Raw genomic sequence first — 17,478 nt, forward strand, 5'->3', positions numbered from 1 at the left:
GCACCAGATCCGGTCCAGTGGATGGAGCAATGCCAGCTGGCTTTCTCCGAGGTGAAGGCTGCACTGTGTGGGGGGCCACTATTACACTCCCCTGACTTTCCTTTCCCCTTTATGTTGCAGACGGACGCGTCGGACAGAGGGCTGGGGGCTGTTCTGTCCCAGGAGGTGGAGGGGGAGGATTGCCCCGTGCTGTACATCAGCAGAAAGCTGTCAGTGCGTGAGGGGCGCTACAGCACAATAGAGAAAGAGTGCTTGGCCATCAAGTGGGCGGTCCTCGCCCTCCGCTACTACCTGCTAAGACGCCCTTTCACCCTCTGTTCGGACCACACGCCCCTCCAGTGGCTCCACCACATGAAGGATGCCAACGCGCGGATCACCTGTTGGCAGACTTCCTCTCCCGTCGGGGGGGGGGGGGGGGGGGGGGGGGGGGGGAGTCGGCTGCAGGCCGGACGGCTGCCCGGCCTGAGTCAGGTGGTGGGGGTATGTGGCAGCAGGGGCATGGTTAAGCGTCGGTCTGTGACCGGAGGACGGAGTCAGGGAAGATAAGTGGCAGAATCACTACACCTGATGTCAGTTAACGTGTGTTTGTGTGTCTTCCCCAGTGACCGCACCCTATATAAGGAGAGAGAGAGAGCAGAGGAAGAGAGCTCTCTCCCCCACCAGACGACCTGTGTGTGTGTGTGTGTGCACGTGCGTGCGTGGCTGGGAGAGTGTAAAAATCACTGAAAAGTGCCAATAAAGAGTTTTTTTTTTAAACTCAGTTCTGGCCTGCTGTCCTTCTGTGCTCCACCCACCCGTCCGAATTTCTACATGGAGAAAGTAGTTTGGCATTGTCTTGCTGAAAGAAGGAAGGAAGGCCTTCCCTGAAAAAGATTTTGTCTGGATGGCAGCATATTGCTCTGAAACATGTATATATCATTCAGGATTAATGATGCCTTCCCAGATGTACAAGCTACCCATGTCATGTGCACTAATGGACCCTCATACCATCACAGATGCTGGCTTTTGAACTGTGCACTGATAAGCCGGATGGTCCCTCTCTTCTTTAGCCTGGAGGACGTGGTGTCCATGATTCCGAAAGAGAATTTCTACTATTGATTTGTCAGACCTCGGGACAATTTTCACTTCGCCTCAGTCCATCATAAAAGAGCTCGGGCCCAGAGAAGGTGGCGGTGTTTCTGGATATTATTTATATCTGGTTTTAACGTGCATTTGTGGATGCAGTAATGAACTGTTTTCACAGACGATGGTTTTCTGAAGTGTTCCTGAGCCCATACAGTGATTTCCACTCCAGACACGTGTCTGCTTTTAAATGCAGTGTCTCCTGAGGGCCTGAAGATCACAGGCATCCAGTGTCAGTTTTCAGCCTTGTCTCTTGCATACAGAGATTTCTCCAGATTCTCTGAATCTTTTAATGATATTATGTACCACAGATGATGTGATTCCCAAATTCTTTGCAATTTTACATTGAAGAATGTTATTCTTAAATTGTTGCACTGTTTGCCCACGCGGTCTTTCACAGAGCGGCGAACCCCTCCCCATCTTTACTTCACATTTTGGGCACGCTCCTTGGAATGGCAATGTACTACATCATACCCGTGAGAAATCCTCTGCCCAAGCCCTGGGATATCTATCTCTCTCTGCGTGTCTGTATATGAGAGAGATCTCAATTCTATACAGAATGTGTCGTCATATTCTGTGCTCTATGTTCTGTTCTATTGTAATGCATTCCATTATACTCTATTCTGTCAAATTCCCTTATAATATATTCTATTATCTTATTGTGACTGTCGATCCTACTCTATATAGAATATGTATACTATTTTTGTTGTCTTCTGTTTTATACCACCATGGTGCTTTCAATTCTATTCCCATCCATTCCTTTCTATTCTATTCCCATCATAATATATTCTGTTCTATTTTGACATGGTCCCTTCTTTTTTCTCGTGATGTGTTCTACTGTATTGTCATGCCTGCCTATTCTGTAGATGATACATAGAGTGTTTTGTTGTGTTCTATTCTGTGTCTTCGTGATGCCTTTTATTTGTCATATTCCCTTCTCTCTTTTAACCTATTCTGTTGTATTGTCATGACTGTCTATTCTTTTCTACAAACTAAAAAGTATGTCACATTTTGCCATATTCTTTTCTACGTCTTCAAAATGCTTTCTATTCGATCATATTCCTTTCTGTTCTCTTATAATATACTCTATTATATCGTCCTAATGTCTACCTATTCTATATTTACCTTGCCTGGGACGGGGTCCATCAGGGGGGCGAGGTATTGTTTTTGGTGGGGTTTCTTTGTTAATGAGATTACAGGAAAATGTCTGGACCAATCTTCATGAAACTTTCAGGATAGTTGGGCATTGGTCTCAAATAGAACCTCCAATATTTTGGGGGTCAAGGTCAAGGTTTTTGCGGCTACTGCTTCATATAGAGGCGGTAGCCACTATATCATCGTACTGTAAATAATGTAGGAGTGTAACAATCATGCAGTACCGTGTGTTCTGATTGGCTGAGAGCAGTAGAGAATCAGAACCATGTTTATTGGCCAAGTATGTTCACACACAAGGTCAAAATCAAGGTCACAAAAATGTTCTCGTCTGCCCTGTGCACATGCATTCTATTCTCTATGTTCTATCTGAATATATACTAATTTGTCATATTTTATTCTATTCTCTCATAAGTTATCCTACTCTATTCTCTATTTCTGTCCATAAAGCATTATACTGTCAGTCATTCTTAATCCTGGGTATGACTTTAAACTGCAACCGGTGGTTGGTCTCAGGTCCGGGAGGACTTGAGTATTGGGGAAAGTGGAGTTACCCCTTAATCACCATCGCTCCTAGGTCCGCTCTGACCCAGAGCGGTAGCACCTGCCTGGGTTCCAGCTACGGGTTAAATAGTACATCACTAATAAGGCACTGGCAGCAGGGCGCTTTTCGGTGCAATGTGGCAGATGAACCCAACAGGGTCAATGGCACACCACCAGATGGCATGCAGAAGAGCCACTCAAATGGTCAGTGGATGGCATCACTCAGCAAGTCGGTTGTCATTGCGGGACAACGTCCATACCCATCAGGTGTAGAGCACTTTTGTGCACCACTTGGCATCAGGTCTGGAGGTCCAGAGAGACAACACGATGGGGGCACGACATTGCTTGTCTTACCTTACTGTGCAAGGCGCTTCATTAGGAAAGGACAAAGGCGGCCTCGCAGCCCATCTGCGTTTCTGCGCATCCTAATGAAACAGTCATCATCGCTAGCGATGGACAACCGACGACTTCACATTCTGTTTTTATGGTGGTGTAGTGGTTAGCACTGTCGCCTCACAGCAAGAAGGTCCGGGTTTGAGCCCAGCGTCCGGCGACGGCCTTTCTGTGTGGAGTTTGCATGCTCTCCCCGTGTCCGCATGGGTTTCCTCTGGGTGCTCCGGTTTCCCCCACAGTCCAAAGACATGCAGGTTAAGCTAATTGGTGGCTCTAAATTGACCATAGGTGTGAATGTGAGTGTGAATAGTTGTCTGTCTCTGCGTGTTAGCCCTGCGATAACCTGGCGACTTGTCCAGGGTGTATCCCGCCTCTTGCGGATAGGCTCCAGCTTGCCTGCAACCCTGTAGAACAAGATGGATGGATGGATGGATGTTTTACACAGTGGTCCAACTTCTTTGGAATTGGGATTGTATTTTCACTCGAAGATAAACTTCACGCGGGCGGCACGGTGGTGTAGTGGTTAGCGCTGTCGCCTCACAGCAAGAAGGCCCGGGTTCGAGCCCCGTGGCCGGCGAGGGCCTTTCTGTGCGGAGTTTGCATGTTCTCCCCGTGTCCGCGTGGGTTTCCTCCGGGTGCTCCGGTTTCCCCCACAGTCCAAAGACATGCAGGTTAGGTTAACTGGTGACTCTAAATTGACCGTAGGTGTGAATGTGAGTGTGAATGGTTGTCTGTGTCTATGTGTCAGCCCTGTGATGACCTGGCGACTTGTCCAGGGTGTACCCCGCCTTTCGCCCGTAGTCAGCTGGGATAGGCTCCAGCTTGCCTGCGACCCTGTAGAACAGGATAAAGCGGCTAGAGATAATGAGATGAGATGAGATATATATATTTTTTTTTTTTTTTTGCTCACCAGCTTTGGCCATCTCAGACGCAGCTCCATCGTAGTCCGGCTTCCACTTGGTCATGCTGGTCTTTAAGCTTCAGAAAAGCACTCGAGATGTTAGACACACGCCTTTGTTTGAACGACCTACACACATCATCTACTCCACAGCATCAATGTGACCACAAGATCAACATCACTACAGCTGTCACCCAGGCAACAGCAAGGACTACACTGCGCATGCGCCATGCTGATTCTAACCTAGGCTTATGTTATGTTGGAAAGTGATATTCTTTACAATTACTGGACAAATAGGGATGACATAAGATGCACTGGGAAAGCAGTACCCTGTGCACCTGTATTCAGTGAGCTCGGTTAGTGCACTGCTAACTGCTCATGACATTCAGCCTTAATGTAAAGCTATGAAATGATAGTGTTGTTCTTTTCCTCACCATTTCTCTGCTTTGGCGATGTGCTCGTGTGCCTCGGTTATTTTCTGTGCTGCCATTTTGTGGATGATGAAGCAGTGATGGAGAAACAGCAGTAGAGGGATGCAGGGACTTGCTCACACCTCTGAAGTGGAGATTATCCAGCTCTGTGCTCTCCTGGCCTGACCAGCCGAACGTCACTGTTTTTCTACGGCAGCCGAGAGGGCAAAGCGTTTTTTAAAAGATTATTTTCATATTTTGTTTGATATTGAGTAGTATTTTAACCTAGACACAAATATTTCAATAATATTCAGTAATATTAGGTTTACCTTGTCACTGTATCTTTGTAATTCTTGCAGATTAAACAAACAAAGAAACAAACCATATCATTTCTATCATATTTACACCCCTGCAGTCCCATAAAGATGTTAACAGTAGGGAAAATGCATTTTTATTTTCAAATATTATTACTAGCATGACTAATATTTTAATTTAAGTCCGAATGTTTCAGTAATATGTGTGGTTTTTTTAATACTAGGTTGGGGTTTTATTATTGTATGCACTTCTTCAAGCTCACACACTGCAGATAGATAGATAGATAGATAGATAGATAGATAGATAGATAGATAGATAGATAGATAGATAATTGTCATTGCACATTAATATACAACGAAACACTGTTTGAGGGCTCAGATCACAGCAGCATATCAATAAAATATAAATAAATAACCTTTTTGAATGAATGAATGAATGAATGAATGAACGCTGCATGTCCTGATGAAAGGTATTTATATTTGCAAATATCATTTATATAATGTTTACATGTCTTTAGTTCTATAAATGTATACAGTACAAATTGGTGTTCTTTTTCTTGTAGTCTTTTTCTTGGTGTTTTTTTCCTGTAGTCCTATAAAGATGTTAACAGTAGGGAAAATGCATTTTTATTTATAGATAGATAGATAGATAGATAGATAGATAGATAGATAGATAGATAGATAGATTATTGTCATTGCACATTAATATACAACGAAACACTGTTTGAGGGCTCAGATCACAGCAGCATATCAATAAAATATAAATAAATAACCTTTTTGAATGAATGAATGAATGAACGCTGCATGTCCTGATGAAAGGTATTTATATTTGCAAATATCATTTATATAATGTTTACATGTCTTTAGTTCTATCAATGTGTACAGTACAAATTGGTGTTCTTTTTCTTGTAGTCTTTCTTGGTGTTCTTTTCCTGTAGTCCTATAAAGATGTTAACAGTAGGGAAAATGCATTTTTATAGATAGATAGATAGATAGATAGATAGATAGATAGATAGATAGATAGATAGATAGATAGATAGATAGATAGTTTATTGTCATTGCACATTAATATACAATGAAACACTGTTTGAGGGCTCAGATCACAGCAGCATATCAATAATAAATAAATAAATAAATAAATAAATAACCTTTTTGAATGAATGAATAAATAAACGCTGCATGTCCTGATGAAAGGTATTTATATTTGCAAATACCATTTATTGAATGTTTACATGTCTTTAGTTCTATAAATGTGTACAGTACAAATTGGTGTTCTTTTCCTTGTAGTCTGTGAAGATTCTCAGTCATCCAGGTCATAGTAAATTGTGGGTGGTAAAGGGAAAAGGTACTAGAGGGAAAAGAGAAGGAGCAGAATCACATCAAGAAAGCACTTCAGAACTGCGGGTATCCCAACTGGGCTTTCTTCAAGAGCAGAAAAAGGGACATAACGGACAAGGAGGATAACAGGAACAAACGCAAGAACATTGTCATTCCCTACATTTCTGGTCTATCTGAGAAAGTCAGGAGGATCTTCTACAAACACAACATTTCGGTACATTTCAGACCCAGTAACACCCTGAAGGGTCCACCGTAAGGACAGAATAGCCAGACACAAACAGGACAACGTAGTGTATGCATTTCAGTGCAGTGAAGCATGCACAGACTCGTATATTGGAGAAACAAAACAACCACTTCACAGGCGCATGGCTCAACACAGGAGAGCCAGTTCCTCAGGCCAGGACTCTGCTGTCTATCTTCATCTTAACAGCAAAGGACACTCATTTCAGGATTGCAACGTACGCATTTTAGCCAGAGAGGATCGTTGGTATGAGTGAGGAGTTAAAGAAGCCATTTTTGTCAACCTGGAACGGCCATCACTGAACAGAGGTGGGGGTCTAAGACACCATTTATCAGCCACCTACAATGCAGTCCTTGGCACACTTCCCAGACAACTGAATGCACACCAAAACCCAGCTGTTTTCAGTGGCTCACAGGAGGACAGAGAGAACCAACAACCATTGATCACCCCAACGACTCTCTAGGCCGTTCACACCCAGCCCCCAGTGACCCACACCAACAGGATGACTCAACGCCACCTTAGGATTGCTTTTCATCCATGAGAGGATAAATACCTGATACTCTCTATTAGTCAGACAGAACTGAAGAAGCCTTTCGGAGGAGAGGTGAAACGTCTTCAAGAATCTTCAAGCAAGTCCAGTTGCTCTCTTTTACCACCCACAGTTTTTCTTGTAGTCTTTTTCTTGGTGTTCTTTTCCTGTAGTCCCATAAAGATGTTAACAGGAGGGAAAATGCATTTTTATTTATAGATAGATAGATAGATAGATAGATAGATAGATAGATAGATAGATATTGCACATTAATATACAACGAAACACTGTTTGAGGGCTCAGATCACAGCAGCCTATCAATAATAAATAAATAAATAAATAACCTTTATGAATGAATGAATAAATAAACGCTGCATGTCCTGATGAAAGGTATTTATATTTGCAAATGTCATTTATATAATGTTTACATCTCGTTAGTTCTATAAATGTGTACAGTACAAATTGGTGTTCTTTTTCTTTTACATAATAAGGGAGGGGGGGAGGCAATTCAGATATTTATTTCTTCCTTGTAAAAGAAAAATGAATTAACAAAGCATAGTTATGAATAATTTTATTTACATAATAATAATAATAATAATAATTTCAACTTATATAGCGCCTCTCTCAAAACACAAGGTCGCTTTACAATTATAGGGAAGGAATAAATAAATAAATGAATTAAAAAAGAAAGAGAAATACAGTTTATTTAAAAAAAAGCCATTTGGAAATTTATAATTCGGATTAAATAAATTAGTTAATTAATTTAAAAAAATGATAATCCACGAGCAAACTACACTTTTTTTAATGAGTGTGTTTTGAAAATCATTGTCTTGGACCCAGAAACGGATGGTTACTTGACAATAAAATAAAATAAACCTAGCCCTGTGATGACCTGGCGACTTGTCCAGGGTGTCCCCCGCCTTTCGCCCATAGTCAGCTGGGATAGGCTCCAGCTTGCCTGCGACCCTGTAGAAGGATAAAGCGGCTAGAGATAATGAGATGAGATGAGATAAAATAAACCTTGGTAATTATTTCCCACCCATTTTTTTAATAATCTTGCTTCCTGTGTTTGGATTGGCTAGTCGCTCGAAATTCGTGCAGCTCATGGCCCAATCAGCGGTGAGTATACTCGTGTTTCTCCAATCCTGTTTTCTTAGGCGGGGTTAATCACAATACGGGTTGGAAAAAATGGAAAGGGATGCGAAACAGGACGGAACCGGAAGTTGTGAAGACGTCACGGTTGTTCTCTGCGAGCTAAAACACTAGACAACCGCGAAGAGGAAAAAAACTTTGTGTAACTCGACGGAAGGGCCGAGAAAAAGTTGATTAAAGTGCTGCCACATGATGGCGGTCCAGTCCTAAACCGAGCCCGGGTCACAGATGTGGAGTTAGGGATGAACTCGAGGAGTGAAATCCAGCGGAGGCCCGGCGGCGGTTTCAGCGGCAGCCCCGTCACCGGCTCCCCCGCTATGGGAGCGCAGTCTCGCCGCAGGAAGATGGCTCCCAGACCGGCGGATTATAAACTCCAGATCATCATCATCGGCTCCCGCGGTGTGGGGAAGACCAGCCTGATGGAGAGGTTCACCGACGATACCTTCTGTGAGGCTTGTAAATCTACCGTGGGTAAGAAACTCAACTTCTCCTTCACTGTCCCTCAGCCGGACTGCTGGGGCTTCGAACCCAACACCACCCTGTGTTTACGGTCCCGCTTTCACACAGGATTCACTCAGGCAGGAAGTTTACCCGGTTTAACGGCACTTCTGTCCGCACTCGGGGCTTTTATTCCAACAGCAGCAATCATCTGAGAACAGCAGCAACACTTTAGTTCACCAGGTCGCTTGTGTTTCTCAACACGAACACGTTAAAACCCGTAAGAGTCGAAGCAGGGCGCTGTGAGGGACTCCAGTTCACTCCCTCACACTCCATGATCAGGACAGTGACACCTTCGGCCTGGGGGATGGGATATGTGACCAATATCGCGATATGTTAATATCACGGTATCAGGATGATGTCACATCGCCCAGCCCTGGCTTGGAGTTATATTTAAGTTAACTTTATTTGAGGAAAATAGAATATAACTCAACTGTATATTGAGAGCTGGTTAGTTGTTGTTAAACATATATATATAGATTTTGTTTGTTTTTATCAGTAGGTTCATTTTCAGACATTTTGTTCAAAATACATACAAGACTAAAGAATCTCTGAATGTATAGTTTTATAATAATAATAATAATAATAATAATAAAATGTGTGACTTGTTTGTAAAACCTCAGTAATGGATAACGAAAACCACTTCAACATTATTATTATTATTATTATTATTATTATTGAAATCTTGTGGAAGTGGTTTTCATCCATTACTGAGGTTTTACGAACAAGTCACACACATTATTATTATTATTATTATTTATTATTATTATTAGTATTTTTGTGTGACTTGTTTGTAAAACCTCAGTAATGATGAAAACCAATTTATTATTATTTAAAAAAATCTTGTGGAAGTAGTTTTCATCATCCATTACTGAGGTTTTACGAACAAGTCACACAAAAATACTAATAATAATGTGTGTGACTTGTTTGTAAAACCTCAGTAATGGATGAAAACCACTTGCACGTTGTTATTATTATTATTATTAAAAAAATCTTGTGGAAGTGGTTTTCATTGATTGCTGAGGTTTTACGAACAAGTCACACTATTTTTTATTATTATTATTATTATTGAAATCTTGTGGAAGTGGTTTTCATCCATTACTGAGGTTTTACGAACAAGTCACACACATTATTATTATTATTATTATTTATTATTATTATTAGTATTTTTGTGTGACTTGTTTGTAAAACCTCAGTAATGATGAAAACCAATTTATTATTATTTAAAAAAATCTTGTGGAAGTAGTTTTCATCATCCATTACTGAGGTTTTACGAACAAGTCACACAAAAATACTAATAATAATGTGTGTGACTTGTTTGTAAAACCTCAGTAATGGATGAAAACCACTTGCACGTTGTTATTATTATTATTATTAAAAAAATCTTGTGGAAGTGGTTTTCATTGATTGCTGAGGTTTTACGAACAAGTCACACTATTTTTTATTATTATTATTATTATTATGTGTGACTTGTTCGTAAAACCTCAGCAATCAATGAAAACCACTTCCACAAGATTTTAATAATAATAACGTGCAAGTGGTTTTCATCCATTACTGAAGTTTTACGAAGAAGTCACAATAATGTTAATAATAATAATAATTATTATTATTGTGACTTCTTCGTAAAACTTCAGTAATGGATGAAAACCACTTGCATGTTGTTGTTATTATTATTATTATTATTATTATTATTATTATTATTTATTATTATTAAAATCTTGTGGAAGTGGTTTTCATTGATTGCTGAGGTTTTACGAACAAGTCACACACTTATTATTATTATTATTATTATTATTATTATTATTAGTAGTAGTAGTAGTAGTAGTAGTATTTTTGTGTGGCTTGTTCATAAAAGCTCTGTAATGATGAAAACCACTTTATTATTTAAAAAATCTTGTGGAAGTGGTTTTCATCCATTACTGAGGTTTTACGGACAAATTACACTATTATTATTATTATTATTATTATTATTATTAAAATTTTCTGTTTCAATCGCAAACAAATTTGAAGTTCTGGAAAATCTTACAGTGGCAGAAGAGAGATGGCAAAAAAAAAAAGAGTGCATATTCCAGGCAAGAGAAGAATTCATATCCACATCTAAACGAAAACGCACAAAAAAATGGATGATCCAAGAAATTCTCAATCTTATGGGAAAATGGAGACTAGCAAAACAAAATGATCATGAATACCACAAGATTGACAAGCTGGGAAAGACAATTATTTAAATTATTTTTTTTAAATAAAAATTATTATTATTAGCAGTAGTAGTATTGTAGTCGAGTCACTAAACCTCGAGCTCGAGTCCCCAGTGTTCAAGTCCGTGTCATTTAAAGAAAATTTTTGAGTCGAGCCCCAGAACAAGACTCCATCCGCACCATTTGACGGTGGCTGTCGCTGCCTTTATGTGAAAGCGTCTCTGCTGCTGTGTTGGACTAACGTTACTCCTCGACTGCCTCATTTTAGTTAACAGGCTACAGATAAAAAGCTTGTTCATCGCTCAGCAAGCCCCGCCCACTATCAACAGGGCAAATAACATGAGAGGGTTTAACACTAGCTAGTTCATCACTCAGCAAACAAGCCCTGCGATCAACAGAGCGATGAACATAGCGTGTCACTTCCTTCTCTGGGTGGAGTCTTGCCAAATGATGATTGAAGTTTGAGGTCGTCCTCGTCGTCTCCTCGATAGTTCTTCTACACATGGAACACATAGCAGTGCGTTTTTTCCCACTGCACGAGAAGTCTGTATAAGCAAAGCGGACAAGCCTAGGGGTGTTCTCTCCAGGCATTTTAGCGCCATTAACGTTAGTTTGTTCCTGAACATGACGTATGAACAGGTGAATGTGCATTCTCTTGCATGAAATTAGTATAAAAATTAACATAGATATAAATATCTTATGCTAAGTTATTATGGCATGTTACAAAAAATAAAGAAAAAAATCCGAGTCCTCGTCTCCAATTTATGAGTCCGAATGCAGTTAATGCACAAATCCGAGTCCAAGTAAGGATGGTGAAAACTAAAAAAAATCTTGACCGACCACTGAGCCTCATTAGCCGGTTAAAGTCGGTTAACCTATGAGTTTAAACAGGGATGCAAACGGCGCGCCTTTTGGCGGATGCCGCCTTTTTCACGGCTGAATCGTGCAGATCCGATTTTTTTTGGGGGGGGGGGGGTGTTGGAGTGTCTGAATAATTTCATCAGAGTAAATTCTGTATTAAAATTACTAAATAAGCAAATGCCGTTACAGTCCATGAAACATAGGAAGTATGAGAAGAAAACAGTAAATCAGAAAGCTGCGCACGTTTTCGCGGAAGCTGCGCAAATGTGCGCAGCTTTCTGATTTACTTTCTGATTTACTGTCCATCCATCGAGTTCCCCGACATCTCAAACTACCTGGTGCTGCAGGTATTGTTCTACACGGACACACAGATGAAAACCTGGAAGAGCATGGAGGAGTACGACTTTTTATATGTGGCTGGGTTAAAGCTCTGGGAATCAGGACACCGCAAGATAGACGGCGGTAGACGGATCTAAGTGCAGGAAGAGTGCTCCATGAGTGTCCGCGGCCGCCCAAGCTGCACCAGACTCGAACGCACAATGGTGGGACAGTCTAGTGTTCACCTGCTGTGTGACTACAACTTTCAGCTCACGTGTATATCGCCGCCAAAATGCCGCATTTTCATCAATAATCCATCGCAAAGCGTCACGAGCTGTAGTGTGACCGTAGCTTAATGAGACGGATGTGATGTCAGATGCGACCCAGCAATTATATCCGACTACAAGTAAAAATTTGTTTTATATATATCTATCAGGGCTCGAAATTCACGGTGGTCCGGTCGCCTGAGGCGACTTAATTTGTCATTTGGCGAGTAATTCCTGTCACTAGCCAGCCTGGCTGGTTAGTTGAAAATAAAAAATATATATGAAGCAAAGATTCAGACACACCGTCAACTAAAGCCGCCACATATTAAGCGCGTGCCGTGTCTGTGTTCGTCGATGTGTTTATCGGCAGGAACGGTCAGGCTGTCAGTTTTTTCATGACTGCGCATGCATATAACAGACACCCCAAGTCTCCTGGAAGTTCTGGGAGTCTCCCGCATATTGATAGTGGCTCCCTGATGCCCGCAAATTGGAGAATATCTCCCGGAATCTAGAGCAAGCGAGCAAGAGCGTGCACGCGAAACATTAATGTCTGCATTGCACATATGACGGAGTGCGCGAGGGAGACTGCGTGTGTGCCTGTTCATGAAGCGCATGCTAGACAAAGAGCATCCTGACTGGTTTACAGACATCCAAACCTGCAGACTGGGGGAAAAAGTTCAATATATTATTATTTGTTGATATCAGGCTAAACCGGGGAACAGGGGCCCTGCGGCCTCTTACTCTCGGAGTGCACCCTCTTACCGAAATGCTGATTTGAACCCCAAGTCACACTTAGGCCATGCACTTATATGCTACTGCACAACATGCAATCTTTCTCAAAACGATCTTTTCTCTGTGAAAACATCCCAGCAACACCACGTGACAATGTGTCTGATCATCAAATACGTTATAATTACTCCAAAAATATTCCAATCATAGGAGATACACCGCCAGACGGTGCAAAAACAATCCGAATTGGCGTTTTCCAGACTGAGGCGCCATGTTGTTTACTCGTCGCGGCTGCTCTCGCGAGATTTGACATGGGTTACATACAAGGTCAGCTGACTTGTAGAGCGAGAGTTCTCGAGACTGAATGACCTTTCACCCACCGGCGCGGGAGCTTTTGACAGAAGTAGTTCGCGACTTGTTTTTGTTGACACTTGGACATTTAAAGAGATCATCCCGCGGCACGAAACGGAAGAAAGCCAAAGGCTGTCCGGGGCAGAAGTTGTTTACTTCTTTCTTTTTGAATGTTGACAAACAATTTGTTACAATTTCCCTCTCAGATAGCCTCAGAATGTCCCATTGGAGCCTCAATTTTTCAAAGGCTTCGCACGGCGGGGGGACAACCGGCACCATTCCCCCCGTCGCTTCATTCCCTTGCCATGGTAAGCACCCTCATTCTAGAAAAATTTAGTATGAGGGCGCTCACCATGGCGGGGGGGTGCCGGTTGTCGTCCCCCCCCCCGCCGTGCAAAGCCTTTGAAAAATGCTCCAATGGGACATTCTGAGGCTATCTGAGAGGGAAATTGTAACAAATTGTCTGTCAACATTGAAAAAGAAAGAAATAATCATCTTCTGCCCCGGACAGTCTTTGGCTTTCTTCCGCTTCGTGCCGCGGGATGACATCTTTAAATGCCCAAGTGTCAACAAAAACAACTCGCGAACTACTTCTGTCAAAAGCTCCCGCGCCGGTGGGTGAAAGGTCATTCAGTCTCGAGAAATCTCGCTCTACAAGTCAGCTGACCTTGTATGTAACCCATGTCAAATCTCGCGAGAGCAGCCGCGACAAGTAAACAACTAAACAACATGGCGCCTCAGTCTGGGAAACGCCAATTCGGATTGTTTTTGCACCGTCTGGCGGTGTATCTACTATGATTGGAATATTTTTGGAGCAATTATAACGTATTTGATGATCAGACACATTGTCACGTAGTGTTGCTGGGAGGTTTTCACGGAGTCGGTAAGGGGGCGCACGCCGAGAGTAAGAGGGCGCAGCGCCCCTGTTCCCCCGTTTAGACGAAAGCCTGTATTGAACAACAGTATCAAAATACTCCGATTCTTGAAATAAATGCACATTAGTCATGAACAATGGTAACTACTCTCGTGTGTGCTATTTCTGACAGAAGGCAGATTCTACCATAACAGAGGCCAGTTAAGTCCCATCTCCTTAAATTGCTGAATTGATTATTTTGATCATTCTATTAAGTTTTTCTAGTAGCATTTGGGGTCTTGGACATTCACAATAAATTTTAGGACAGTAGTCCTGGTAACTAATTAATAAAAGCCTGACATGACAGACATGCTAAATGACAATAGAAACACATCGGTTTCTATCATCAAAACCTGACAGACAAACTAACGTCTACCATCATATTCTGACAGACACTCTAGATGACAATAGCAACAAAACTGTTTCTTACATTATTAATCTGACAAATTTAGCAATAAATATTAAATACCTCATCACTAGAACCAAATAATAAAATAAAATAATATTGAAATAAAGAGAATTTATTTTCAAAATTGAAATATCAACAATAATTGTCAGAACCGTGACGATAGACACGACTGTGTCACTTTTGCGGGGAAATAACACATTGAAATGGCCTGTCGGCTGAAAGGGTCGCAAGCGGCTCGGATTTATCTCAACTTAAGATAGTTTTCCTCCAGAAAAATTTAAATACAGGGATGGGAATTTTTCACGGAATTCCACGGATTTTATCAACCCAGGGTTCATTTTTGTGAATCGTCTAAATCCGAGGAGAAAATATTTAGGGGGGGGTTAGGTATGTGTTGACCCGGTCAACCATCGGGAACAAGGCTCTGTTTACATCGGCAGTTCAGAACGTACACTGTATTTGATTGGCCGTTGAGAGAGAAATATCACGATTTGACCAGTGGTAAACGAGCATAGATAGGAAAGGCCAAAATGTCACACGTAAGCTTCGTTCTGATTGGTTCTTCGCATTTCGCTTTCTTACTCATTCAACATGGCGCTCCACGAGGCCGGAGATTGAGGATGTAACAGCGAATAAGAGCTTCAAAATGGTGAAAATTATCACAAAAGAAAACGAATCGCTTATTCAGATTAGCTGCTAAAAGGAAAAAAACATCTCTGCAATGAAGCATTCCTAGAAAAAGAACAAGTACTTTGTAAATATGTTGAAAACTTGAGTAGTGTTGCTAGTTATATGTGATTGTGACTTTGGGAGCTGAGAGAACTGTTCAACAGGGAAATTGTGTTTCTGTTGAGACAAGTTCACTGCAAAAGAGGTAACTGCATTCTTTAATAAAGTAACTGAAACATTTACAGGATTATGTCAAATATTCTGTCTTTATGTGTTTAATTTATATTCATCATTCCTTTCATTCTAGCATGAAGTTAAAAATTCTTTTTAGCTGAGCATTATTGAGACTATTTTTGTTTATTAGTGTCCAAAACTCAAGCTTCTTTGGACTGAAAATATTATTCAACTGAGCAATCTGAGACCATTTCTAGTGGTCTAAAATGTATAAAACTCATTAGCTTCCGGGGGCCTTCGGCCCCCTGGACCCCCGACCAGGCTCCGCCCTGGACCTGGGTGGGGGCCGATGGCCCCCAGACCCCCGATTAAATTTTCAGCTGAAAATACAATTTCTCATTCTCATCCCTGTAAATATGAATGCACAAATATATTCTCAATGTTTCTATCATCAAAAATTTCTATTGTCAGGATAGCTGACTGAAAATCTTACCTTGATTTATTTGATGAAATCTAGCTGTCAGAACTCCAAGGCCGAATCCCATTTCACCCCTTGGACCAACCCCTTGGCCCTTCCCCTCCATTTTGCGCGTTCACGTGAAGGGGTAGGGGTATCCCAATCCCAGTTAACGCGGAGGGGTAGGGGAAGGGGTAGGGCTTCTGTACCCCTCCAAACGGAGATTTTCCTGGAGCTGACTCCGAACGAAGGGGTTTGAGTGATTTCCCACAATGCCATGCGGATTTCAGCGAGATTTCATGCGGATTTCAGAAAGATGGCGGTTCCCGCGGCGAAAGATTGTCATAAATGTATTTTCTCCATTATTTACGTGTTTTAAGTTGTTATCCAGAGGAAACACGCCGCTTGATTCGCTTTCGAGCTGAGAATGAGCAGCGATTTCTGAAATCCAAGCTGCTGCTAAAAAGCTTTGGGAGTGAGTATTGTTTTCGGTTGCTTGACTGCGTACGTTTTGTTCTGTTATTCTCGCTTTTATTGTTTACATGAGTGTTCTGACACCTCATTCTGTCGGATGTGGTGCACGAAGCGCCAAAGATATCCCATTCAGTGGTGTTAGTTAACAAATCACACCCTGCCAGCAGAGATTTCTGGTTCTGCCTCTGGCTCTGACTGTAGCGCCTGGTCGCAGCCAATGACACATTTGGTCGCGTTTTGCTAACGTAAACGCTGACGGAGGTACGCGATGACGTATGCGATCGTTGAAGGGCTATCCCAATACGTAGGGGTTGAATTTCAAGCCCTATCCCTTGTAGCTCAGTTTCAAGGGGGAGGGGGAGGGGTAGAAATTAGAATTGGGATTGGGCCCAAGTCTTGCCCGGAAGTAAATGTCTGCTGTCACAAAAATCATGCGCAGTAGAATTTCCTCTTTGCGTCAGTCAACACGTGCGTGGTGAGGGCTTGAATTTTGCTATCGTCAGGTGCATTAGACTGACAGACGTAGGTCGCGTTAACCGACAATTGTCCGTTATTGACGGATTTTTTTTAGCTATGACGGAAAAATCTGAAGGCCGTCGGTCATTTTGACGGATGTTTACCGTTACCATTACCAATAACAATAATAGCCTAATAATAACACATAATGAAACACACAATTGAAATGATTGGCAAGTTGTGGCAGAGTTTTCTTACATACAGTATACATAGTCTTCACTGCCATCACTTTCAGTCTGAGCCGACGTTGCGGCGAGTCTTGATGTTCAGTGCATAGGCTACTCATATATGTATCCACTGTAGCCACTGCGCAAGGCTGTTCCCCCATCGCGCTCCTGACCGCGCTCTGACTTTTCTAACCACTAGCACAGTGAGCTGGATTAATGTTTCCCTTCTCTGCAGAAGACACATCATTTTTGCTATTAAAAAAAGAGATGCATTGGGTTGTTTGTGTCGTTTCCCTGCCTGTACGTCTTGATGCAGTAGCGCTCATTTAGGCTAGTTGTTTTCTTGTTTTTAAAATGAAACAAATGTCGATTTATTGTATTCTTCCCCA

General features: G+C 41.8%; 2 protein-coding genes across 2 annotated transcripts in view; one reads left to right on the forward strand and one right to left on the reverse strand.

The window, feature by feature from the left end:
- Nucleotides 1-4,598, reverse strand: part of napgb (N-ethylmaleimide-sensitive factor attachment protein, gamma b) — a 30,834-nt gene extending 26,236 nt beyond the window's left edge. Inside the window, exons 1-2 of the mRNA XM_060905345.1 lie at nucleotides 4,543-4,598; nucleotides 4,121-4,188 (exon numbers count right to left, since the gene is read on the reverse strand). Of these exons, the coding sequence (XP_060761328.1) occupies nucleotides 4,121-4,188; nucleotides 4,543-4,598 (124 nt within the window). The remainder of the gene's footprint in view (nucleotides 1-4,120; nucleotides 4,189-4,542) is intronic.
- Nucleotides 4,599-8,135: 3,537 nt separating this feature from the next.
- Nucleotides 8,136-17,478, forward strand: part of rab12 (RAB12, member RAS oncogene family) — a 62,100-nt gene continuing 52,757 nt past the window's right edge. The window contains exon 1 of the mRNA XM_060905346.1: nucleotides 8,136-8,563. Coding sequence (XP_060761329.1) covers nucleotides 8,335-8,563 — 229 coding nt within the window. The 5' untranslated portion in view covers nucleotides 8,136-8,334. The remainder of the gene's footprint in view (nucleotides 8,564-17,478) is intronic.

This window comes from Neoarius graeffei, chromosome 23 (assembly GCF_027579695.1).
Source record: "Neoarius graeffei isolate fNeoGra1 chromosome 23, fNeoGra1.pri, whole genome shotgun sequence".
Lineage (NCBI taxonomy): Eukaryota > Metazoa > Chordata > Actinopteri > Siluriformes > Ariidae > Neoarius > Neoarius graeffei.